This window comes from Staurois parvus, unplaced genomic scaffold (assembly GCF_062004578.1).
Source record: "Staurois parvus isolate SC_StPar_1 unplaced genomic scaffold, SC_StPar_1.0 ptg000401l, whole genome shotgun sequence".
Classification (NCBI taxonomy): domain Eukaryota; kingdom Metazoa; phylum Chordata; class Amphibia; order Anura; family Ranidae; genus Staurois; species Staurois parvus.
Window position 1 is genome coordinate 7,378,495 of NW_028318197.1, and position 27,801 is coordinate 7,406,295.

Consider the following 27,801-nt stretch of genomic DNA (forward strand, 5'->3'; position numbering starts at 1 on the left):
AGAGAAGAAAGGATCAAACATATTTTACACAATGCAGAGGATTAACCCCTTAAATTCCACAGCGAGTATATGCTTTACTGCATATAAAGACTGATTTTATGGTTGTAGGTTTAGTAACACTTTAAAGTAGGCTTTCAACCTTACCTACAGATTCATGCCTTCCCCACTTGGAGAAAACAAAAAAATTTGCAGGTTAAATACCAAACAAATTAGGGGTTTAAATAAGCTGAGTATAAGCTTACTTGCAGTGTTCCATTTTCCATATTTTTTTTATTCACTTACGATTCACTAGAAAATCAGAATACTTCAGGAGAGTCAATTCCCAAGTACAGCCCCCTTTCCTCCTTGAACATCATAGTCCTAATTAAGCATTGTGCTGACCCAGCTCCTCCCCTCATCGCCCTACATAACCTTTTATCCATCTTCAGGGGAACAAAGGGGAATATTATAGTGTCAGTTGAGTAATCATGAACTCCGAGGTTATGCAACACTATCTCTGTCCATGTACAACATCGTCATTAAAAAACGAATTGCAGACAAAAGCACAAAAAAAATCAAGTACTTTGAATTTTACATGTTCAGTAAGACTTGAGACTGCATATGGTGCCAATAGCCCAGTTAAAATACATGTCTTATGTAGGTTTATGGGACTTTTACAGGCACCGACACATATGAGAAAAAAAAATCTTATTTTATTATAATAACATTAAAGTGGAAGGTAAGGCAGAACCCACTAAGCTTAAAATTTACTCCGATCCCCATTCGAAGTCTATTCTATCTACCCTGTAAAAGGAAAGATGCTTATACTTACCTATTGTGAAGCACTCTGGTCCAGTCACACGATTGGATCCCAGCAGCAGCTTCAGTGTAGGAGGAACAGCCAAAACCCCATAGTAGCCCTATAGGTGACATCACTCAGGCTCTGCTGCTGATGTCGGTGATCTCTCCTCTTCCCTGAAGCCGGCTCTCGACAGATCATGTGAGATCAAGTTAAAGTACAAGCATCTTTCCTTTTACAAGGTAGAAAGAAAAGGCTTTGAATGGGGGTTAGAGTAGATTTAAGCTCCGTTAAGTTTTGACTTGACTTCCACTTTAACACAATAAAACATATAGACTGAGTATACAGCACCACAAATTTCCTCTAATATATATGTCTTATCATAATTCACTGGTCGATAACTGGACCTCAACACCACATTGCTCAGACCAAGCCAAAAACAGTTTGAGGCACTCAAAAGCCTACCTTCAAGAGTGAATGTTAGACCCTTACGGCTTGGTTCACACTGATGTGATGGGGGAAACGCACAGGAATCGCTACATTTCCCACATCACACCACGTTCTTGTGATTTGCTGTGGGTGTCTATTAAAAGTGAACAACACCCCAAAAGCTGGATGCAGAACGCAGTGCTTTTGCCTGAATCGGATTGCGTGAGTATTAACATACATCCATGCAATCTGATTCCAGTGTGGCCAGAAAAAAAAAAAAAAAATTGTGCCTGCACCTTTTTCATGCAGACGCAGTGTGATCTGAGCCATCCAAAATAATGGGCTCAAATCACACCACAGAATCGCAATTGATTTGCACAGGAATGTGGAGTGATGCAGGGCTTAAGGTAGGCTTGTGATTGTCTCAAACTTTGTCTTTGGCTAGTACACTTTTCATATTTATATTTTTTAGTGTCACTGCTGAACCTTGGATCTGTGTGCTCCCACATTCCTTCTTTTTGAGCCTGACCATCATTGGACTGCATTAGCTGGGCCTCTTTTTATACCCTGGATAGACTGATCGTGCATGGCTCTCATCGGCAGTGTGTCTAAATTGTACATACATAATACGATTCAGTTTTTGTCATGTATGTTCCAACCTTTGGATATGTTTGCCCCTGAGAAAGGGAAACGTGAAACACGTTGGATGTACATACAAATATTCAGACATTCTGTTGTTGAGGTTTAATGAATGACCAGTGCATTACAATAAAACATGGAGACTGAAATTTTAACTCTAGATACTCAGCTTATAGGTTTTATTGTGTTTTAAATGCTTATTAAAAAACAAAAAAAAAGTCAATTGCCTAGCACAGCCACCTCCATTGTTGCTTGTCATAGCCCTCTCATCTTCTAGGAGTGTGTAATTACTGCTGGTACTGATCCAGGTCCACCATTCCTCCCCTCACCTCATTACATAACCTTCTACTTGGCTGCTAAGGGAGGAGTGAAGGGGAACACTACAGATTGTAACTTCAGCAACAGCTTGGAGTCTGTTGCAGCTGCTGATATCACATCCAAAATGACAACACCCAGCAGAGGTTTTAGGGCTTTTGAAGGTCCATGCAAGGGAGACATTTACAAGTGAATACCATGCAGTAAATGATGAGGAAGATTTTAGTGAAATGAGTGGTCACATGACAGGCTCTCTAACCCATCACTCACCAAAGGTACATTTATAAATGCCCTGGTATTCAAGGGGTTAAAACAAACTCAGGTCTGCTGCAAAAGTCCACAATCGTGAATTATATCAATAATGCTTTAAAGCTTCATGGTGGTATACAGAGGGCACACATCCTGCACAGTGCAGAAGGCTTTCTATGCAAGAAACGTTAACTGCCTCTTTTTTTTTTTTTGAAAGACTCCTCTATCCTGCAAGAGAGCTGTGAGTTTTCATGAGATGAAGTAGATGTTACAGCCATCAACAGAAAATAGTCAGGTGGTACTTATAGTCAAGCCACAAATACTGGCACCCCTGCATTTCTGTCAGATAATGCACCACTTCACCCTGGAAAATTGTTGCAATTACAAATGTTTAGGCATTCTCATGTTTATTTCTTTTGTTTGTATAGATATGGCACAAAAAAGTGGAAAAACAAAAAGCCAAATCTGACACCCAAATCTCCAAAAATGGACAGGACAAAAATATTGGCACCCTCAATTTAACCACTTACCAACCGTGCTATAGCCGAATTACGGTTACAACGCGGTTGTCCAGTCCTGGGACAGCGTCATATGACGTCCTCCCAGAACGCATCCTTGTGTGTGCCCCCGGCGATCTCCATGATCACGGTGTCCTACGGATACAGCTGATCACCGGTAAATGCAGTTGCTGGTTATCAGCTGCACTTTCCTTGCGCTGTCACAGCGTGCGGAAAGTACTGCCGATAACTGGCAATTGACGGAGGACTGATCAGCACCAATTATCAGGGAACTGATGATCAATGCCCAGTAGTGCCACCCACAAGTGCCCAGCAGTGCATAGTAGTGCCACCCACCTGTGCCTAGCAGTGCCACACATCAGGGCAAAGCAGTGCCCGCCCAGCAGTGCCACCCACCAGTGCTGCCTTTTTTTTCAAATTTTTTCTTTTTTGTTTATAGAGCAAAAAATAAAAACACCCAGTGGTGATTAAATACCACCAAAAGAAAGCTATATTTGTGTGAAAAAAAAAATGGTACAAATTTCATATGGGTACAGTGTTGCATGACCGTGCAATGGTCAATCAAAGTGCAACAGGTGCTCTATGGGATTGAGATCTGGACTCATTGTTGGACAATTCAGTACTCTTTAGCGCTAACAATTTCTGGGTGCTTTTTGACGTGTGCTTTGGTCATTGTCCTACTGTGAGACCCATTACCTCTGACGGAGACCCAACTTTCTGATACTGGGCCCTACATTGCACCCCAGAATTTGGTAGTCTTCAGATTTCATAATGCCATGCACACAGTCAAGACATCCAGCGCCTGAAGCAGCATAGTGACCCCAAAACATCAGTGAACCTCCACCACGTTTGCCTGTAGGGACTGTACTGTTTTCTTTAAAGGTCTTATTTTTCTGAAAACAATGGAATGATGGTCTTTGCCAAAAAGCTGTAATTTTGTTTCGTCTGTCCACAGCACATTCTCCCAAAAAGAATTTGGCTTCCTCAGGTAAGTTCTGGCAAACTCCAATCTGGCTTTTTTATGCTTCTGTGTCAGCAGTGTTCTCCTGGGTCTCCTAGCATAGCGTCACTTTTCATTCAGATGGCGACGTATAGTGTGAGCGGACATAGTGGTACCCTGTGCTTGAAGGTCAGCTTGAATTTGTCTGATCAAGGTCCTTTATCCTCTAAATAATCCTTTGTTGCAATCTTTGATTTTTTTCTTTCATCCATGTCCAGGGAGATTAGCTACGGTGCCATGGGCCGCTTCTTGACAATGTTGCGCACAGTGGACACAGGAACATTTAAGTGTTGCTAAACCCACAAAAGTAAAATCAGTTTGTACATGCAATAAAGCATGCTTGTTATACTCACTGTGGAACCTAAGGGTTAATCCTCCACATTGTGTAGAGGATGTTTGATCTGGTCTTCTCTGATCTTCCCCTTCTACTGTCCTCATTCCATCTGCTAATTGAACAGAGCCTTGGGGGTAAGCTGCCCATGCTCAGTTTGGTGTGTATCGCTAGAGTTTATTTCTTGGGAGAGTGATTGCGATTAGCACAGGGCCAAACAGCGCTGTCCAGACAGTGGGTCAGGGGTCATGCAGCCTCATAGGACAACCAGGGGAGAAAAAAAAAACTTCACCTACAAGCTTTACCCAGTGCTCTCCTGGACAATGATAAAGTCACAAGACTGCTCTAACTGCTGATGAGAAAAGGTATTTAGCAGTTTATATTTACTAAAATAATTGCATTTCTATGCTCTGTGTACTGTGGGAGACCAGACATAGTGCATGCAGGGTCCTGGGTTTAAGAATACTTTAAGGAGGTTAACCGAGAGATAGCAGCAACATTAAGAGTGGCCAAATCAACAGTTTGGTACATTCTGAGGAACGAAGAACGCACTCGTGAGCTCAGCAACGTAAAAAGGCATGCACGTCCAAGGAAGACAATGGTGGATGATTGCAGGATCCTCTCTATGGTAAAGAAAAACCCATTCACAACATCCTGACAAGTGAAGGACACTCTCCAGGAGGTGGACAATGATCCAAAACACACTGCAAAAGCTTTTGAAGGAAAAGAAGTGGAATATTCTGCAATGGCCGAGTCAATCACCTGATCTCAACCCAATTGAGCATGCATTTCACTTGCTGAAGGCAAAACTAACAGGCAGAAAGAGAGACCCACAAACAAAAGACAGCTGCAGTTAGAGCCTGACAAAGCATCAGAAAGGAGGAAACCCAGTCTTTGGTAATGTCCATGGGGTCCAGACTTCAGGCATTCGTTGCCAGTAAAGGATTCTCAAAATATAAAAAAAATTAACATTTTATGATTATATTCAATTGTCCAATTACTTTTGGTCCCTTGAAAAAGGGAGGGTGGCTACTCTTAAGAGCTGTAATTCCTGAACCCTTCCTCCTATTTGGATGTACATACACTCAAATTACACCTGAGAGTGTGCACTTTCAGCCTATATCCATTATATAACTATAGCTTGAATATGTTTTGGTACATACCTGAAAAGAAAAACAAGAACAAAAACTGTGCCTGTGTCCAAATATATATGAACCTAAGTGTGTGTTTTACACACACAACCTCAGAAGTTAGTACACCCCTCACATTTTTGTAAATATTGGATTATATCTTTTCATGTGACAACACTGAAGAAATTACACTTTGCTACAATGTATAGTAGTGAGTGTACAGCTTGTATAACAGTGTAAATTTGCTGTCCTCTCAAAATAACTCAACACAGCCATTAATGTCTAAACCGCTGTCAACAAAAGTGAGTACACCCCTAAATGAAAATGTCCAAATTGGGCCCAATTAGCCATTTTTCCTTCCTGGTGTCATGTGACTCCTTGGTGTTATAAGTTGTCAGGTGTGAATGGGGAACAGATGTGTAAAATTGGGTGTTATCACTCTCACATACTGGTCACTGGAAGTTCAACATGGCACCGCATGGCAAAGAACTCTCTGAGGATCTGAAAAAAAGAATTGTTGCTCTACATAAAGATGGCCTAGGCTATAAGAAGATTGCCAAGACCCTGAAACTGAGCTGCAGCACCGTGGCCAAGACCATACAGCGGTGTAACAGGACAGGTTACACTCAGAACAGGCCTCGCCATGGTCCACCAAAGAAGTTGAGTGCACGTGCTCAGCGTCATATCCAGAGGTTGTCTTTGGGAAATAGACATATGAGTGCAGCCAGCATTGGTGCAGAGGTTGAAGGGGTGGGGGGTCAGCCTGTCAGTCCTCAGACCATACGCCGCACACTGCATCAAATTGGTCTGCATGGCTGTCGTTCCAGAAGGAAGCCTCTTCTAAAGATTATGCACAAGAAATACCGCAATTTGCTGAAGACAAGCAAACTAAGGACATGGATTACTGGAACCATGTCCTGTGGTCTGATGAGACCAAGATAAATTTATTTGGTTCAGATGGTGTCAAGTGTGTGTGGCGGCAACCAGGTGAGGAGTACAAAGACAAAGGTATCTTGCCTACAGTAAAGCATGGTGGTGGGAGTGTCCTGGTCTGGGGCTGCATGAGTGCTGCCAGCACTGAGAAGCTACAGTTCATTGAGGGAACCATGAATGCCAACATGTACTGTGACATACTGAAGCAGAGCATGATCCCCTCCCTTCGGAGACTGGGCCTCAGGGCAGTTATTCCAACATGATAACTACCCCAAACACACCTCCAAGACAACCACTGCCTTGCTAAAGAAGTGGAGGGTAAAGGTGATGGACTGGCCAAGCATGTCTCAAGACCTAAACCCTATTGAGCATCCTCAAATGGAAGGTGGAGGAGCGCAAGGTCTCTAACATCCACCAGCTCCGTGATGTCGTCATGGAGGAGTGGAAGAAGACTCCAGTGGCAACCTGTGAAGCTCTGGTGAACTCCATGCCCAAGAGGGTTAAGGCCGTTTTGGAAAAAAAATGGTGGCCACAAAAAACACTGATACTTTGGGCCTAATTTGGACATTTTTACTTAGGGGTGTACTCACTTTTGTTGCCAGTGGTTTAGACATTAATGGCTGTTGGGTTATTGTGAGGGGACAGCATATTTTATATCTATCTCACCACTGCAGTATGTGCATCCAGCATCCCTCGTTTGTGCTGGAAGCACACTCCCTCAGTGTTCCCAGCACAGTGACCGCACTGTCAGCAGCAGCTCTTGGTCCCTGTTTACAATTGAGAGCCAGTGAGATGGGCTCCCTTTTGCGCAGCCACTCTGGCAGCAAATCACATGCCCTGAAAGCCCATGCAACTCCGAGCATTATGGGATTTTAGAAGGGCTGACTCCTGCAAGCTGGAAAAAGTTAGGGACAGTTGACATGGAGATCGCACAGAACGCAACATGCACTCCTGTGCGATTCCTGCACATACCCATGTGGTGCGATTTTTCGGTCTATTCAATTTAATGAGCTGAGATCCGAACAGAAAACAGAGAAAGTAGTGCATGCAGTACATTTTAAACAACAAGCTGCATCAAACTGCAGAGTACTGATGTACTTGGGGTGCAGTACACTGGCACCCCCTGCAGATCAAAAAGGCAGTGCGTTTGAGTACAGTGAAGAAAACAGGCATGGAACGTGCCTTATCCACATCATGTTCTGGTATGAATAGGCCCTCAAACTGCATTCAGCTGGAGCCCTGGTTCACACTGATGTGGTGCGGAATTCGCAGCATTTTCTGTGTGAATTCCACACCGCACCAAAATCGCACCGTTCATGCGAACCGCTGCGGGTGTGTATGTTAAGTTAACAACACCCCGAAAGCGGTCCGCAAAACACGATGCAATGTGCAGAATTGGATCACATAGATGTGAATAGCCATACGATCCAATTCAAGTGCGGACCAAAAAAAAGGGTCTTTCGGTGCGGGTTCAGAGTGGTTAAAGCCATACAGTATGTATGGCTCCAATCGCACCACACACAAATCGAATGTGATTTGCACAGGAATGCGGTGTGGTTCCTGTGTGAATCACATATGATATACCGCACATATGTGAACCTAGGCAGAGAGAGAACATGCAAATTTTAGCTATGTACACAGGTCTTACCTACATTTAACACACTTCTGAATTTGTTTTCGCTTACCTGCTGTTTCTGATATGCAGTATTTGGATTTATCTTTGATTCTAAAAGCAACGAACCTGAAAAAGATACAACAAAATTAAACATCAAGGCACCAAATAAACAACATTAAAAATGTTACAAAACATTGATTAAAAGTATATATAAAACCTTTGGAAAGAGTAGTGAAGGATTAGAATCGCTTAGGTTTTGCATCTCTGTTGGAAAGATTCCTTCACTCTGTTTGGTAAAAAGGTGGTCCCCAGGACAGGTAGGGAAGGGAAATCTCTATCAGCAACACAGAAGTAAAAACGTTTTTAGTTAAGTAGAAGATTATTAGAATTCCTGTCAGCATTTTATTGTCATCTGTTTTCCTGTTACAGATTTTCCCTCACTGCCTGTAAAAAACGTCACCAAAATGGAAGGTGAGGCATTTTAGACATCAACTATTCAAGCATGGCATAGATCAATCATTTAGAAAGGTAATTTGGTCAGAACTGCCATAGGTAGACATAAAGTAACTGAACTAGAATCAGGGTTCAAAATGTCAATAAATGATGTCCTTAGTCCTCAAAAATAATATATACCAATCCACTACTTAATACCTCTTTAATCGATTTTTGATGAAATCATAACTTAGTTTTTCTACTTCCTTGTAACTTCCTCTGACAGATCCCACACCTGTTACCCCCTTACTTCTATTCTGAATGAGCAGTGCACATTAGCTGCAATCATTTGTACTACTCTATGCACACTATGTATACACTATAGTCCTTGGAGGAGGGCAAAAGAAGGTAAAGGAAAGAATACATACTTCAAATCAAATGTATTATTTATTTTAAACTAGAGTTTCAGGAACACCTCATTTCCTGGGATTTATCCAGCACTGCTACGACTACAAGTGTCAGTGTATGTGGTCAGTGTATTGCAGTACATCTGGATTTGGAGCTAGACACATATTTTGGTCATGAGCCTGTATGGCAAAATCTTTTACAAGCCTAGCTTTCTGACAATATGGTAAGGTAACATGGGTAATATTTTCATGAAACCAGTACATGGTATTACATCTATTATCTTTTATAAAGTCAACAATTTCTGTAGCTTTGACTTTTATTAAAAGGGCACTTACCTGTCCAGGGATCCAGCGCTGTCCTCATGTGAACTGGTTCAACGGTCTTCAAGGCCCCAGCTCTGGCATTTTTAGTATGGGAAGCAGACTGACAGCTTGCGGCTTCACAGCCAACTTCCTACTGCGCATGCACAAGCCAAGCTGCACTTTGTGAATGGTCCAGCAGTCTTCTGGCACATGTGACATGACCCTCAGGACTGGGGGCAAAGAGTTGATGGGGGGAGGGTGAGGCTTTTTTGGGTTCCGCTTTAAGGAGCTTACAATCTAAGGTCCCTATATCACATACCTACATACTAAAGTCAAAGTGAGCAAGAGCCAATTGACCTAACAGAGTTTACTGCTAACGTACAAATCTTTGAAACTATAAAAAGGTTCTTAGAAACGTCTCTGCTGAGCAGTCAGTTGGCCGTTTCTCTACGTTACACATACATCACCCAATCAATCAAAAACCCCAATTGTGTGCTTACATTTGTTTTGTATTGTACAGGGGTGCAATCTGCAGCCATATAATAAGCTTGAACACTATGAAGTAAAACGCTATTAATAGCATCTCTGAGTTGATGTTTATAATACATGCCTATGTCGCAGTGTTCACTTTCCCAAGAAACCAATGAACAATTTATGAAACCAAAAAGGTAGAAATGTCAAAGGAATGCTTGTAAACAACTTAAAGTGGACCTCTACACACCAATAAAACTTAGACACATTACAATCTTGTCCCCTACTTGTAATCCAATCACAAGTCTTTTTTGGGATGAAAGCAGCAAGCAACTTTCCCAGCAAAATACACGCTTCCACTTGCTCGCTCCTCACTTAGGTAAAGGTACACCCTCCTCACCTATCTGCAGCCTCAAGGATCTGGGACACTCTGTGAGCAGTTGACAGTCACTCACTTGCGCAGCTAGCGGGGAGCCGGGTAAGTGATCGGGAATTTAGATCTAGCTATCAAACCCATGGAGGCAATGCAGGGAAAAAACTGCAAGGAATTAAGGTTTGAAGAAAACAGCACTGGACTTCATGGGCTGGTAAGTACATTTTTTAATTTTTTTTTTTTTTCTCAAAGTTAGCAACTACAGTACTGACGACTTATTTGATAGCTGGGCCCCATTCAGACCTAGCAATTTGAAACGCACGTTTATTCACGAGATGCAAAGGCCATGCCTAAGAATTTTAATGGGCTGCCCTATGCGTGGCAAAGTAGCGCATGGATGTTTTGCATGTTTGCTTGCCATGTTTAGGGTGCCATTAACAAACAATGGCACTGAAAGCGCAACCCGTGTTTGGGGAAAATATGCACATGTGAACGTAGCCTAAAGTGGACCTGAATTTATAGAGAAGATTTGCGATTTTATAGGAAACCATCCACAAATATTAATTATGCCTAAGCAGTAATAAGAAAAATAGAACATTTGACTTAAACTGTCCAAAAAAAAAAAAAAAAAAAAAAAAAAAAAAAGGAAGGTTTGTGATAGTGCCTAGACACTCCCGTGTCGACAACATCCTCATTGCTGTATATCTGCAGTGTACGATCTAAGGCACTGCTGCTTCTGATTAAGGAATTACTGAAGCCAATGGATTTGCATAAAAGCCAGCCTTTTCAGAAAGGCAGCAATGGAAGCTTTGATATTCTCAGTATAGGTTTATTTTCAAAAAACCTTCACAGGCCCTTGCGTCAGCACATAGGGAGGAAAACGGAGAATGCTTGCCATGTGAAGTTTGTATTTCCTTAAGTGTAATTAAATCCTCCATGTAAAAAAACATTATACAGCGCTACACTTTAGCGCTTACTCTGATGTATGCCTTGTTTGCAATTCTCCTTTAAAATTTCCATACCATTAGTTTCCCTTTTAAGGGGAGCTCTGCTACCTTGCAGGAAGCCCTGTGGGGTCTTGTCGCAGCCACCCGTATGCGTGTACTCCCGTTGAGGGATACAGCCTGCAGTGAGTGAAAAAACCAACATGAACTACTTAGGACAGGCACACAAGTGCTTTCTTATGATAGCACAATGGGACTTGTAGCTCCAAAGCCCAGAACATGTAACTTGTAACATTACAGTGCACAATTTAGCCTGAAACTGCCACTTGTCTTAGCCGAACCTAGTATGGCTGTGTACATGTGAAAACCTTAGTCAATGCTACTCCTTGGGCCATGCCCCCTGACGTGTTTCACTCCACCCACCAGGGCTTAATCATAGGGGTAGGGAGTAAGAGCTGAATAACACAATTTATACATAATTGGCTGTGAAGAGTGAAGGGATGACACATGTGCATGTGATTGTAATGAGAAATGTGTTGCACATCCATACTAGGATTGGCTAAGGCGAGCAGTGGTTTCAAGCTAAAATATTCACTGGAAGCGTATTTCTTACGCTAGTATCCCTATTATCCTGAGTGCCAACGCGGCTCTACACCTCAGCCTAGAGCGGCAACGCCAAGTACTTATCGTCTTATTACAGTGCACAAAGCTCAAACAGAAGTACAGGGAAGAGGCACCAAGTAAGAAGGACCAAGCAGCTTTTATTTATGAACACCTAAGCAAGTGTTTTTGCACATAGTTTACAAATGAAAGTAAAAGTTGAACTTCAGGAATTCATCCACTTTGTAAAAATGTGCTGGCTTACTATGTGCATGTCACCTCATGGACTTAATCACTTATTTACAGCTGACAGTTTTACTGAGCACTGGGAGCACAGCTACCCCTATACTCTTTGCACTCTCTCACCAATCCCTTCTGCTGTTCATGAATGGGAAGGAGGGGAGAACACAGTGGCTGCATGCAACAACAGCTGCTGGAGCTGGGACCAGAAGGTCCAGCCATGGAGAGCCATAAGTTTGTCGATAGCTATGCTCCCAGAACTTCATAAAAATGTAAACTGTAAATTAAAGAAGTCCACATGGTAGCCTTCAACTTTTTTGGCTTTAACCCACAGTAATCCAGCATATTATAAAAAGTGGTTGAATACCTGGAGTTCAGTTTTATTGTGCGTGTTTGCCTTGAGGAAAAGAATATATATTAAAAAACAAAACAAAAAAAAAACAACCCACACACCTTATAACTAAGCAGTTTTTTTCTAACAACAAACCTTTCACAGTCCCTGGCTATACAATTAAACAGGTGATAAAAAAAAAATGAATTCAAAGAGTACACCTTCACTGAAAACCGCATGCCATAATAATCAGCAGACTCTGGGATATTCATATTTGAAATAACGTGCAAATCTCAACCTTTTCTGTAAGGGCTTGTCCAGACATGCAGCAGCACCGGCTGCCCTTCTAAAAAGTGATTTGAAGTGGATTGCTTTGTAGAGGAGAGTTGAGGGGCTGGGGGTCATATGATTACTTCCTTGCATGCTTTAACCCTCAATATACTGAACCACTGCATTACAGCTGCGTACATTGAACAAAGTTGTGTCACAGCCCATTAACTTGAATGAGTCACAGGGTATTACAATTTTGCCACAGCATTGTGAACAGCCCTGGGTGGGTGGTTGGAGGGAAGTAATACTGCAGTTCAACCACCTGCTTCTACAGTCCTAGGCCACCCGTTTGAACAAACTCTAAATGTTGAATTTTCTCTCCCCTCTTTATTGGTCACAAAAGTGACCACTAGTCTTATACAAACTTCAGGGACTTCTAAGTGGTCCTAGGCGTAAAAGCCCATTCAGGGGCGGTGTGACAAGTTTTTTTTTTTTTTTTTTTTTTTTTTTTTAAGAAAAGAACCCTCATTCAATTGTACTCCCTTTCTTTTCACTCTCAAGTCTCTTCGGATGTCCACCCCCTTGTAAACTCAGTGTTGGATGGTGTGGCAACTTAGTTTACTGCATCATCGCCCTCCCAATGCAACAGTGTTCAGGCTTGCAGAAAGGCTGCTAAGGATCCAGCAACGCATCCTAGGAGGAGGTCACATGCTTCCCCTTTCCCATAAGCACTGGGTAGTTGCCATTTTTACTGAAAGTAATGTTACTTCGCTTAGTTTTTGTTTGTTTTTTCAGTAGATACAGGACCTTCACTACCATCCCACTTCATTTTGTTTTTAAAATCCCCCCTTACCTAATCCTGGGTTATCCTCAATTCAGATATTTAGCTGTAAAGCAAATTCAGCAATGTGCTGCTGTGATCCACATTCTGCTGCCACATGCTGGGTTCCTTGCCACCACCTTCTTCCGTAACTTCATTGGGGTTAGCTGTCTCTTCCGGTATCAGGCAGACATGTCTGGTTTTACACGCATTAGCAGCCAATTAAAAACTGGCTGGCTGACTTAACGCAGAGCACATTAACACGTTCAGTAACTCGCTGCACATGTCTGAAGGGTGCTCTAAGGCCTCGTTCACAGGTGGTGTATAAAACTGTACGCCCGTAGAAAGCTGTGTTTACCCACACAGGGATGTACAGATGCTCTGTGCATCTCTATACAGGCAGTCCCACTGATGTAAATTGGGACAAGCCACTACTCCAGATTTGACATCCCTGTGGGTGCGGCTGCAAGTCCCTGAACTCACACAGATGTCAAACTGGGAGTAGCAGCTGTGTCTGTGCAGCAGCTGCATCCCAATTTACATCAATGAGATGCATAGAACACCTTTGCATTCCCCTTCTGGGTAAACACAGCCCTCCATGGGCATATGATTTATGTGAAGAAGCCTATAGCTTAAAGTAGAAGTTGATCCAAACCTAATTAACTTTAAACCTACTAGCAGCCACATTCCAAACCAAACCTATCTAGCCCTGTAGAGAAGAAATCGCTACACATACCTGTTCTACAGCAGCTCTGGTCCGGTCCCACGCTGAGCTGTCAGCAGGGGCTTCAGTGTGTAGGCGTGTGCAGGAGAATCAGCAGACAACAGAAGCCCTGTAGTAAGTCCATGGGTGACAACACTTCCCAGGCATTTCATAGAGGTTTGTTCTCTCCTGCACACAGTAGCCACCGCTGGAGGCAGGATCAGCTTTAGAAAAGGTATGTCTAGCAATTTCTTCTTTACAGGTACAGATTTGCTAGATTGATTAGTTTTAGAAAGCGGCTGCGAGTAGGTTTAGAGTTAAATAGGTTTAGAGTTAAATAGGTTTTTGGTGAACTTCTACTAAAAAAAAAAAGACCTTAATGGGACAAATACTGTATGCAGCTTGCAATTTCTGATGACTTCGCTTAGCTGCCTGGCTTTCTCTGCCACCAATATTATGGATCACCTATAATGCAGTTATGATAACCACCACCCCCCACCATGTCCTGTAGCTATCTTTCCCTACACTGCTGAGATCCTCACTGTGTGGCCTGTTTGGCAGCAAAATATTCACCTTCATTTCTGTGGTCCGAGCCGCACAGAGATCTTGGTGGAGCAGGGACAGGTTACATTAAAGGGTAAGTTCACCTTTCTAAAATAGACAAATTCACATTTTCTGCAGGTTACAAAATGTGCATTATTATTATTATTATTATTTTTTAATAAGGAAAAAGCATTGCACCCACGATTAGTAGATGCAGGGCTTCTGCAGACTGTCATTGTATGTGTCTGCTTTTACCTCAAATGTGTAGGCTGTTACACAATGACAGGAACTCACTAGCACCCTGGTAGTTCATCGAGAACTACAAGCTGTCAGCTGCAAAGGCTGTTGGTACTTGTAGTTCATGCGTTCACAGAACCCTGTGAATAAAAGATGCAGCCATGTGGGCGAAGTTCCACATAGCTGCGTTCTTTCCAAACTGTGACATCAAGTGCATGGAGAAGATCCCCTGCCCATTGTCACAATTAAAAGGGGGATCGGATGGGAAAGGAGGGGGATCGGATGGGAAAGGGGGGGGCTGCAGGAGCGGGAACATGTTACACCCTAAAAATGGGTGGAACAGGTTACCAAAAGTGGACTAATCCTTTAACACGTGGAAGAGGGATGGGGACAGACATCACACCCAAATGATTACCAAATTAAAGATGCAGCCACTCTTCAAACTCTGCCCACATGAGAGAATGGTCATGGATATAGTCCCATCACACTCTGGGTAAAGCCTGGAATAGGACGGTGCTACAGCAATGCCTGGTTAATTAACTGATGACTAATATACAAGAAAGCCCATGTCACCAGCACACCATGGATCCATTTACAAGTCCAGAGTTTTGCTCAAACACATCACGTGTAAATGTAACCCTCTGGAGTCATGCAGGAGCCCTTAGTCAGGCATGTGATCTATGAGATTGGGATATGCGCACCTGATGAAAGGGCCTCACAAGACTTCCAAACTTTGCACTTCCACTTGATGTAATGAGATCACTTGGAAAACAATTGTGGACTTGTAGATGGATCCAAGGTGTACTGGTGACAGGTTTTCTACATTGGTGAACGGGTCAGAACACTAGTGTTGGTACATTTAGCAGTGTGCTCCTGTACACACCGAGAAGCATCCTTCTAGCACCAGAGCAGCTCCTGTAATGGATGTGCCATAGTTACTGACAACATTGGGCTAAGTAGTAAGGAAGCAACGTTCAAGTAATGGCAAACAAGGACAGTTCCAGTGTTTGTTACTCATGTGATGAGGACGGCATCGTTGCAAGCATTTTCGCAAATTTGTAAAAACAGAAAACCATTGCGGGCCCATTCACAACAGGAGCGTTAGGCTGCCTTGCCTAGTGTAGTCTCAAGGCCTTATGTCCTGCTTGTTTAGTTCACACACTGCACTGCAGTGAGTGCACTGAGGAAAGAAAAAAAACATGCGGTCCTATTTTTGCCCTGCAGTGTTGCAGTGCGTTACAGCACACTGCAACACTCTGCAGGAAAAATACATGAATGGAATGTCATTTTACATTAAAAAAAAAAAAAAAAAAAAAAAAAAGGAGAAAAGTAAACAGTGGGATGAGCTGCAATCAGCACACACCAGCCGCCGTGTTATGATGCATCTCCTGGTGGGAAGCAGCCCTGAAAACAAGTTCAGTGTTAGGTGCACAGTAGACAATAACAACCTGGTTGTCTTCTATTACGTCACTTACATCCAGCATATCATATCCATAGATCCTCAACAGCTGGAGGACCTCGAGGCATGGCAGGATTTCGGGTCTACCAGCACTTACAGATCACTGGCCACTTCAGGACCTTGGGTTCAAGGCTTCTCAGCAACCTATGGGCAGCAAAGCGCACTTTGATATCCAGTCCCTCAGCTTTTTCAGTTTTTTTATCAAAAGCCAGAGGGCCCCGGGCTTTTGGGTTTATGGTTACTAACCACACAGAGGGAGGAAGACCACGCTATGACAAGCAGTTCCTCAGAAGCTGGTGGACTGAGCATTCTTGTTCCTCAGCACTCAAGGGGATCACAGCATGCTAGGACTTCGCCTGCCAAAGGACCCCATGATTTTCTGGGACTTCTGATTCCTCGGCTCAAACTCTGGGGTGTCAAAGGAACGCCGAGATTTATGGTTCCTTAGCTCAGCAGCCAGATGAGCCCAGGGGCTGCTGGGATGTCTGATCCCTTGGCTCAGCAGGAGGGCCCCAAGACGCATTGAAATATTTGGCTCCTCAGCTTAGGGGGGCCCAAGGAATGCTGGGTTCCATAACTCACCAGCTCTACGGCTCCTTGGAATTTTAGGTTCCTTACTCAGCAGAAGGGCCCAAAAACACGCGGAGTCTATTTGCTCCTCAGCTCAAGAGCCAGAGGGGGCCCAAAGACATGCTGGAGCCCCTGGCTCCTCAGTTCAGCAGCCAGAGGGCCCAAGAGCATACTGAGACTTTTGGTACCTTAGTGCTAGAGGAGCCCATGGCATTCTGCACTTGAGGTTTCACATCAAGAAAAGGCCACAGAACAAGCTGGGACTTGCGGAACCTTAGTCCTGGTGGGGTCCCAAGGCACACTGGCTCTGAAAAGTCCCCAGAGCAAGCTGGGCCTTAGGCCCCTCCAGCACTGAGGTACCACATGGCATGCTTTACTTGTATGTCAGTCTTGGAGGGGCCCAATGGCATGGTGGGAATTTGGGTACCTCAATCCTAGAGGGACCCCATAGCACACTGGGTCTTTTAGTTCCTCACAGCAGCCAGGAGGGTCAGAGCACGCTGGAACTTGTGGTTCTTCAATACTGGAGAACCCATGGCATGCACTTGGAGCCCCTACAGCACCGAGGTACCACACGGCATGCTAGGACTTTTAGTACCTCGGTTCTGGAGAAGCCCAAAGGCTTGCTAATTGTGGTACCACAGTCCTAGAGGGAGCCCGTGGCAAGCTGGGTCTTTTAGTTCCTCAGCAGAGCAGTCAGTAGGCCCAGAGCTGGCTAGGACTTGTGGTTCCTCCATACTAGAGAGCCCATGGCATGCACTATGGGGGCCCCCCCCAAGGCTGCTGGGACTTGTAGTACCTCAGCCCAAGAGGGGTCCCGTAGTACACTTGACTTTGGGCTCCCTTGGACGTGGAATCCTCATGGCATGCTGGAACTGGGATTCTTCAGTCCTGGGGGCCCCATGGTATATTGGTACTTGTGGTACCTCAGCCCTAGTGCCCCATGGCACACTAAGACGTGTAGTTCCTCAGTCATGGAGCCCAGGACCGCTTGGACTTGTGGTACCTCAGCCTTAAAGCCCAGAGCATGCTGGAACATGATGTTCCTCAGTACTAGACAGCCCATGGCATGCACTAATAAGCCCCTGAGGATGCTGGGACTTGTAGTACCTCAGCACAACAGAGGCCACATAATATGCTGGACTTGGGGTATCTAAGTCTTGAGGGAACCCCATGGCATGCTTAACTAAAGAACCTGGAGCAAGCTGGGGCTTGTGGTACCTCAGTCCTGGAGCCCCAGTGGCACACTGAGACTTATAGTTCCTCAGCATTAAAGCCCAGAGCCTGCTGAGACTTGTGGTACATCAGTCCTGGGAGCCCCATGGCACACAGACTTGAAGTTCCTCAGCACATCAGCCATGAAGCCCAGAGCCTGCTGGGACTTGTGGTACCCCAGTCCTGGGAGCCCCATGGCACATTGAGACTTGAAGTTCCTCAGCACAGCAGCCATGAAGCCCAGAGCCTGCTGGGACTTGTGGTACCCCAGTCCTGGGAGCCCCATGGCACACTGAGACTTGAAGTTCCTCAGCACAGCAGCCATGAAGCCCAGAGTCTGCTGGGACTTGTGGTTCTTGAGTCCCAGAGAGCCCCTGGCTTGCACTGTGAGGCCCCCGAGTCTGCTGCGACTTGTGGTCCCCCCGGCCCTCTCCTCACCGTCAGCCTCAGCCCGGACCAGCAGAGACATCCCCTTCAGCCTGTCCACGTATGTGGAGGAGACGTGCCCGGTGCCCCGGTCGTCCCATTGTCGGTCCTCGTTCAGAGTGTAGACCTTCACCCTCCGCCTGGTGTCGGACATGATGGCGTACTCTTCTCCCCCCGGCTCGGCTCTATTCCCGGCTCCCCCCGCCGCCCATCATGGCTGCCGATGTGAGTGCGGACGATTCCTCGGCTGGCTCCTCTCCTCACACAGCTCCTTCCCCAGCCTCCTCCGACCTGCTCTCCGATCACACCGCCGCCATCTTGTAACCCGATTCTCTCCTTTCTCTTCCTCCAACGAGAAATGGAACAGGTTGGCCGGACCGGCTTGGCAGGGGCTACGGTATCGCTCGGGGGCCAAGACTGTCCCCTGTGGCTTCCGCCAAACGCCGAATGCCGGCAGGGGGCGCTGTCAGCCACCGGCTAAAAGAAGCTGCAGAGGCCATGTTTAGTGTGGGAAGAAAGGTGAAGAGGACCTGTCATTTTTGTACAGCCAATGGACAAAGCCATATGGTGAGCCTAACACTGATCCTATCATGACTGTTCTCTGGTCATGGACCATACATCATTTGTTCATTTATGGCCTCCATATTAGTGCCTTAAGAGAGCCTGTCACCAACTTCAAAAATTCACCCTAAGGCCCCGTTCGCACCAGTGCATTGGAAAATGCAATATGCATTTTTGGAATGCGCATATCACGGTTTACGTGAGTTTTTATCCCTGGTCACCTGGGAAAAAAGTGACACGACTCAAAAAACACATTTTAAAAATTGCACGGTGCGTTTTTGTGCATTTCCATTGACTATAGTGGTGCGTTTCTAAAACACAACGCACAGATGTGAGCACATAGGATTTAAAGAGTCCTTTTTTTATGTTTTTGCTGCACTGGGAAGGTATGTTTTTCTTCAGCAAAACCACATCAGTGTGAACAGGGCCAAAGGACTGTCAATGTGATCTGACTGAAATCAGCACAGTGAAGGTGGAATGAGCTCAGTGGATCATATGGTTTCCTTTGTGTAAAAAAAAAACCCAAAAAACTTTATTGGGATTCTACAAAAACATCTCAACAAGTTCAATAGCCAGCCATGTGGGGCAACATAGTGGATTGCCTCTGACCATGCTGCGCTGATAAAAGTATTGCATGCAGTGGTGTGAACCGGCCACATTAGGGACGAGGTATTTTGCCTTGTCCATACAGTGGGACAGCACTGGAATAGCCACCCACTGCATCTGGCGTGAACATACCCTTAAAGCTGAACGCCTATTTTTAAGGCACACTATATTGCCAAAAGTATTGGTTGCCCTGCCTTTACACATACATGAACTTTAATGGCATCCCAGTCTTAGTCTGTAGGGTTCTATATTGGGTTGGCCCACCCTTTGCAGCTATAACAGCCTCAACTCTTCTGGGAAGGCTGTCCACAAGGTTTAGGAATGTGTCTATGGGAATGTCTGACCATTCTTCCAGACGTGTATTTGTGAGGTCAGGCACTGATGTCAGACGAGAAGGCCTGGCTCACAGTCTCTGCTCTAATTCATCCTAAAGGTGTTCTATCAGGTTGAGGCCAGGACTGTGCAGGCCAGTCACGTTCCTCCACCCCAAACTCGCTCATCCATGTCTTTATGGACCTTTTTTCTGCACTTATGTACAGTCATGTTGGAACAGGGAGGAGCCATCCCCAAACTGTTCTCACAAAGTTGGGAGCATGAAATTGTCCAAAATGTCTTGGTATGCTGATGCCTTGAGTTCCCTTCACTGGAACTAAGGGGCCAAACCCAACCCCTAAAAAATTACCCCCACCATAATTCCCCCTCCACCAAACTTTACACTTGGCACAACGCAGTCAGGCAAGTACCATTCTCCAGGCAACCACCAAACCCAGACACGTCCATCAGATTGTCAAACAGACAAGTGTAATGAGTTTTAGCGTTTACAAATGATGGTATATATACTGGAATTAATATTTTTTTTTTTATACTAGTAATGACAGTGATGTATACTGGGACTGTGATACGGCGGTCAATCTGACACAGACACTTTTTGGGAGCTAGTGACACTGTACTAATGACACTTTTTAACATCTATGGGTTAAGTGTATGCCTAACAGTGCTTTGTGTGGTCTGCGTTATGATTTTACTAAGGGATGTTCCAGTTTTTATTCCTTGCTTTGCAGGGAAACAAAAACCGGCAAATCCCCGATGTGTCGTTTACATACACAGGACTCTGTCCTGTCAGCCTCTATAGCCTCCGGCCAGGACCCACCAAACAGCTTGTGCTGTGTCCAATCGCAGCACAGTCGGGGCGGCATGTGCTCCCCCTACCCAGAAGAGCTGGATCATGTATTAGATACATGATCCAGCGCAGGAGAGCTGCCATATATCTAAGTGATGCAGTTGGCAAGCAGTTAAACAAAACTATTTATTTGTTTTGCTTGTGGACTCCTTATTTGGGTTCATGGACACTGGTTTATTGTAAACGCTGTTTCTCCTGACAGGAAAAAATAGTGTTAAAAATGGAACCTTGGTCTCTTTTTTTCACAGACATTTAGATGCGTTCAGCATTTAGGAGTTTTTTTGTCATTGGCCAGAATTTTAATTTATTAGTCATTGAAATGAATAAACACTCAAGCACTAAACGCAACTCGAATGTAGGAAAGTCTAGATGCATTTAGGCATGTTTGGCATTTTTTTTTTTTTTTTTTACAACCTTTAAAATCTCCTCCCCTGAAAACGATTTGTCTGTGTTCAGGAGAGGAGCTTTGACTAGGTTCTAAACATGGCTGCTCTTATGCACTAAAAGCCTATATGTGCATGGACACCTAGGGGGTGATTTACTAAAACCAGAGAATGCAAAATCTGGTACAGCTCTGCAGAGAAGCCAATCAGCTTCCAGGTTTTATTGCCAAGGCTTAATTGAACAAGCTGAAGTTGGAAGCAGATTGACTATCATGCACAGCTAAACCAGATTCTGGAGTGCACCAGTTTTGTAAATCTCACCCATAACCAGGGGCGGACTGACCATTTGGAAACTCGGGCACTGCCCGAGGGCCCGGGGTCAGTAGGGGGCCCCATGAGATGCCCCTGGTACCTTTTTCATAGGCTTTTTTGAGTTTGCGCAAGGACACAGGGGCCCCATGATCCCCTATTGCCCGGGGGCCCCATGAGTTGTCAGTCCGCCCCTGCCCATAACCTTTTATTAACGGGAGTTCAGGGGCTTAGGCAAAAAAATAGCAAAAGCCCCAAAAACATTAGTTTAGGAACAGCAGTTTACATAAACCCTTTTTCACCTAGGTGAGAATTCCTCCCCAGCCAGTGGATGGCTCAGGTCCCCAGAGAGCCCTGCAGCACATCTGAACATGCACCAGGTTACACACATACACACTGCTGCCAGGGAAGTCCAAAACCTTCCCCGTCTTTGTGCCTCTTATTTACTTGCAATGTGCCTTTGAACTTGTTGAAAAATCTCACACACCAGTTCCCTAAAGGCTTCATGCACACAGCTGTACCACAGCCAAGTATAGCCACCCATTGGCATGAATAAAGCAGCTGCTGTACATGGTCATGCACTGGGGGTTGCATAAAACAGCTAGGTATATCAGGGCTCATGCAGCACTTTATGCAACCACGTACAGCCTCTTTTTCTACTGCATCTCAGTGGAAGGCTGTACGTGGCACCAGTGGGTTCCAGGAATGCCATTACACAGGTTCTGCATGCTACTTGGCCCCTGTACAGCTATGTGTTTGGGGTCTAACACAACCCTCACTCCTTCCATGTCCTAGTTCTTTCTTTTGAAAGATTGTAATTACTCTCTGTGGTGACCCAGCTTCTCTGTCCTTCACCTCCCTACACCCTTTTATGTAGCTGCTGGGGAAGGAAGGAAAGGAATACAATAGAGTGTCACTTGTGTGTCAGCTCAGAGTCTGCTGGCATCACATTCAAGCTGGACTTTAGTGATTACATGCAGGAGACCCAGCAATTAGCGGAGGGCAGTAGCCCAATTGAAAGCAATGGGAGGCCAACAGATATTCGCAGCTGCTCACATATAATCATGATCGCCACTTAGGATTATTACCCATCTTAGGGACTTTGAACAGGTTGGGATAAAACCCCTAAAACCATTCTGGCACAGGAACTGGGAAAATGACACCTTGATTGGAAAAACCTGCTAAGGCTACTTGGAATCTGCCAATCTGTGCACAGACACAGGAAGGTTCAAAGAGATGATCCTGGAGATCCAGGCTTTGCAGGTTTACTTTTCTTAACCTTTAGCGAGGTATAAACCTTTCCAGACTGTGCCTCAGGCATTTTAGGTAGGTTGAAGCAGACAGGTGTTCTTGCCACACTGTGGTATCCTTGATGGCATCGAAGGAAGATCCAAAGAGATGTTTCTTGAAGACCATGCGAAGCAAGTGCCTTTTTGTCTCAGACTTTGCAGTCTAACACTTTAGCCAAAGTAGTCTTCAGATGTGAACTGAAAAACTCAGGACAGATAAGCCACAGCTAAGACCAGATGAAAAGATGTACCTGCCAGAGCTCTAGAGAGGGTCTACAATCACTTTTCAATGGGATCCTAAAGGACAGGTGTATTTTCCACAGGACGGTGCTCACTTTGTTGTGAAAGTACACTGACAAATCCACAGTGGAGACGGACCACTTTTAACAAATTCCAATTCAAATGGTTACAAGAGCAATAGGTGTTTGGCAGGAGAAAACATCTTGTCATGATGCTTCCAATCTCCGTAGGAGGAAGATTGGGAACATTTGTTTCCTGGATCTTACTCTGGTCATTTGGATTTGTTTCCTGGATCTTTTATGACTATGCCCAAAAAAGATTTAAGCTAAGCATATCAGGCTAAAAAAAAAAAAAAAAAAAAAAAAAAAAAAAGGACCAAATAAGGCCTCTTGGACATAGCCATAAAATAGAGTATATGGGCACACAGTGTAAAATACATCTGTTGTTGGGGCTCCTAGGAGTTACAGCTGTAGCATATTTTCCCCATAGAAGCGCATTACATAAAATGCTGTCTGCACATAACCCTCTGCTACTGCTTTGTACTTATTCTTTTGATCGTTCAGTTTTGTTCCAAGCTCCTGTTCCCATTTTTCCAAGAACTGGGGCGAGTCGGTACTTTCTAGATCCATGAGAATCTTATAGATCTTAGAGATACCCTTTTTTTGGACCACAGTTACATTCAACAATTTTTCAAATGGATACTGATCCTTCAATATCCTCAGTGGTTGTGGGAGCATTGAGTCAAAATGACCCAATTGGCCATATCGCCATTCGTCTAATGTGTAAAATGTTTTTCTTTTCCTTTAATTCTAAAAAAAAGTGTGCAATTTCCCCTTATTCAATATATCCTTCAAACGTGCATTCTTATCTTTAATCCATTTCCCTGTAATCTTCCGTCCCCACCAAGGGAATCATAACAGAATTATATTCCCAACCCTTTTGCTTATACATCCTATCCCAAACACTTAAAACCTTCGTCAGTGGACTAATATTTCCATCTAATGTTCGAAATGTATGTGGTACCCAAACCATCTTCCCTAACTGTGCCTTGCTAAGAGTCCCTCCCATATTCACCCAACCTTTCTCTTGTGAATTAAATACCCAATCTTCAGGAAGACGTGGGTGTGTTGGAGTAATTTTAAAACAGCCGCTTATCACCAATTGCTGCACGACCCCACCCCTTCATCCACTTGAGCAAAGCTCGATAGACACTAGGTATACGCCACTATCTTGGGTGCCATGCATATAATGTACACTCTATTTGACTGAGACCGAATTTTACAGCCCAGATACTGCTGGGACTGACGTATATCTTGGAATACCACACATGCCAACCAAGATTGACATACAGGACCCTCTGACTGTTACTCTGATTACCATGAACAACTTGAACCGGAGCAGTTGCAGCCGAACCCCCTTTCTCCACCCCCCCTTTTTTTATTTCTTTCAACCCTCTCCCCCTCTTTTTCCTCACTTTCTCTATCCTACACTCTTACCAATACCTTCCCACTTTTGTATTTAGGTGAACTTCGATTACCGGAAAACCCACAGGTACAAATACAGTGCTTAAGCTTCCACCCCCAGGGGTGGACATCCAATTACCCACTGATATAACTACCCTTTCACCGTGTATTGCATTGCATTCTGTAATTAAAGGGACTACATGAGGATTTGCTGATTCATGTACCCAATTATGTTCACATCATTCTTCCTGTCTGTTTTTTGTTTGGATTTTGTTTGTTTATTCTTGTTTTCAGCATTGTTATGTGATGAAACTATGTATACTTCAGATGTATATACCATCAGGGGATACTGGCATTTGCCAAGACTTTCCATGATCTGAATGTAACCTATATATGTTATCACTGTGCCTCTTTTCTCAATAAAAATTGTTTTTGGGAAAAAATATCCAATCTATTATTCGTGACAATATCACAGTTTGATAATATTTCTTAATGTTAGGAAAGCCCAGACCCCTTAGTCCTACACAAAACCTCGTACTTAAGAATTATAAGTTTTAAAAATCATTTACTAGGGAGCAGGGGCGGACTGACCATTCGAGCACTCAGGCACTGCCCGAGGGCCCAGGGTCAGTAGGGGGCCACATGAAATGTCCCTGGTACCTTTTTATAGGCTTGAGTTTGGGCAAGGACACAGGGGCCCCATGATCCCCTATTGCCCAGGGGCCCCATGAGTTTTCAGTCCGCCCCTGCTAGGGAGTGTTTATTTTACTGTACCCCCACCACCACCCAACACCTCTGGCACTGGACCCCCCCTATTGCCAAACACCAGTCACAGCACCCTCCTCCTCCAACCAAGCTCTTTGTCACAGTACTCCCCCATCACTCAACCCCTCTTTCACCTCAGCCCCCCCAAACTCAGCAGCTGTCTCCAACCAGCAAAAAAAAAAAAAAAAAAACCACACCAAAACACACATGTAAAAATTAAGTACAAACCATTTAATACTTTAGCAGTGATTTAAAATAGATTATGTACAGAATATACATGGAGAATACAAAATGTTCATTTATACCAACTAACAGAAGCTAAAGTTTCCAGGTCTGATTTAAGATGAAGAGTTGTCACTTCCCATAGTAATACTATTTCTATCACTGAGAGTTTGGATCACAGTACTAGCTGGAAACTGAAGAACTTTTCTAGACAGCCTCATTCTCCCATTTGATGGATCTCGACCAAAATATTTCACCTGTTCAGAAATAAATTATTGGTAAAATGAATAGATCACAAATATTGAACAATGAGAAATACAGCATACAAGTATAAACAATGTCACTAAGGCAAGTCATAAATGATTCAATTTTCTTTTTTTTCCCAGGAAAAAAAATTAAAATTTCCCCATCAAGAGAAATGCCTCCTGCGGCGCTATTGTGTTTTGCCAGCAATAAGCCTTCCTGGCCAGCAGAACACAATGATTACGGCTATAGCTGCTGGCAGTAAATACATGTAGAAAAAAAAAAAAAAAAATCAGACAGGCTGGTTGTACCCAAGTCGATTGATGGACTAACTTCAGTACAACCAGCCTGTACATAGAGGAATCAAATGTCGTCCAGCCTCTGCTGAACCGGCCAAGATTTAATCCATCTATGGCTGGCTTAAGTGCTCGATCACACCACATGTGTGCATGTTTATGGGCTATCAACACACAAAAAACAAAGCAGACTGCAATGCACATAGCATTTGTTAGCATGTACTGTACATGTGCATTGGGAATCAATTCAGAATGGATTGCAGTACATATACAGTGTGTTACTGGTGTTGTGACTTGTCCTAAGGGTTCCATGCACAGATAAATCTAGTCCAAGTAGCACTATCTAATTAAAGCAGTTGTTTACAGCATAATTTTTCATAAAATAACATTCAATAGTTCTGCAGAGCCACCCTTACCACCTATTCTAGGGTCCCCCGCCACTTCTCTTTTCCGAAAGCTCCCTCAACAAGGGGGCACTGGTGCATGTGCGCTCTCGAGCTAGGCTGTATGAGTCCACAGACACACATCACGGCTTGGCCACGCTCCTAGCTCCCTCCTCACAGGGAGCCAATGGCTCCCCCTGCTGCCTCTGCATCCTCTGAGAAGAGGGAGAGAGCAGCGCTGCTGCAGACAGGGTCAGCGCTGGGCCAAAATAGGAGCCAAGGAGACTGGGGGGAGCGGATATTGGAAGGTTCTTTTTTACCTTAATGCAGAGAATGCGTTAAAGGTAAAACGCCTAATGTCTTTAGAACCACTTTAAGTCTACACAGGAAATGACTGATACCTCCCCTACACTCCTGCAGCTGCACAAAGACAAGTGCACCAATCTACTTATGGGTCTATATCATAATAAGTTAAAGCTAAACTCCAGGGAAATTAGAAACCTATGTGTCAAATTTGAAAACAGCGCGGCCATGCGGTGCTCTGCCCACATGGCCACATCATTCATTTACTGACTTCTGTGAATGAATGAACGAACTGCAAGTCCTGATAGTCTTAGCGGCTGTGGGCTTGTAGTTTTCTGTGCAGCGCCATGGTAGTTAATGGAAGCTTCCTGTTAGAATATTTGCTTGGCCCTGCATCTCTGTACGGCAAGCAGATATACTGACAGGTCTGCAGGAGACCTGCATGGCATCAGCGATCTACTGATCACTGATGCAATGCTTTCCAGACTCCTTTGGACAAAAATAATAAATGCACATTTTTTAACCTGCAAAAAAAATGTGCAATTATTATTTTTGTCCAAAAGGTGAAGCTTGATTGTTTAAATTGTAGCTTTGGGTATAATAACCTACCAATCTCTTTGTACAGAGTCAGAAAAATCTATACTTGTAAATTCCAAGCTCTATCTACAGTCAAAAGCCATCAGTGGGTCCTGCTTTCATCACTGAATTTCCCATCTTACACTACAGTTATGGCAGCAGGAAGAGTGTGAAGATCTAGCCAGATTGTGTAATGGTGTGAAACGTTAGTGGCATCAACAACTGAACACCACATATTAGCACTTATAATCATCAGGCAACAAAAGTTATTTAAATCTTTTAACATTTTGTAAATTTGACAACTATCACATTTATGGACTACACTAATTTGCAAGTGGTTCCATACTGTCATACCAGTGAGGATACAGTACCTGAATTTGTTGACCAACTTCAAGACCTAGTGCACTTGCGTGAATTATCTAAAAATAAAGATTAAAGTCAGATAGAGACAAACCCCTAAAATCAGTGTCACATTAAAAATCATTGCTGCTGCTGCAAGAAAGAGAGGGAGGGGGGGAGATAGAGGAAGGGAGGGCAGGAGGGAGAGAGGGAGGGGGGGAGAGAGAGGAAGGGAGGGCAGGAGGGAGAGAGGGAGGGGGAGAGGGAGAGGGAGAGGAAGGGAGGGAGGGAGAGGAAGGGAGGGAGGGAGAGGAAGGGAGGGAGAGGAAGGGAGGGAGGAAGGGAGGGAGAGGAAGGGAGGG

General features: G+C 44.3%; 1 protein-coding gene and 1 long non-coding RNA gene across 5 annotated transcripts in view; both read right to left on the reverse strand.

Annotated features, from left to right (window-relative positions):
* PPP4R3B (protein phosphatase 4 regulatory subunit 3B) overlaps positions 1–18,654 on the reverse strand; it is a 64,225-nt gene extending 45,571 nt beyond the window's left edge. For 2 of the 4 annotated variants that reach the window (XM_089686543.1, XM_089686542.1), the window contains exons 1-2: positions 18,294–18,653; positions 8,008–8,063 (exon numbers count right to left, since the gene is read on the reverse strand). In XM_089686543.1, the coding sequence (XP_089542669.1) occupies positions 8,008–8,063; positions 18,294–18,435 (198 nt within the window). In that variant the 5' untranslated portion in view covers positions 18,436–18,653. Of the gene's footprint in view, positions 1–8,007; positions 8,064–18,293 lie in introns of all 4 variants that reach the window. The other 2 variants (XM_089686541.1, XM_089686544.1) reach the window with 2 other exon arrangements.
* Positions 18,655–25,287: 6,633 nt separating this feature from the next.
* On the reverse strand, positions 25,288–27,583 carry LOC149455304 (uncharacterized). Its single transcript, XR_016314084.1, has 2 exons — positions 27,472–27,583; positions 25,288–25,556 (listed from the first exon to the last, which is right to left on the reverse strand). It is a non-coding gene; the product is annotated as an uncharacterized LOC149455304 (long non-coding RNA).
* Between the last annotated feature and the right edge of the window lie 218 nt (positions 27,584–27,801).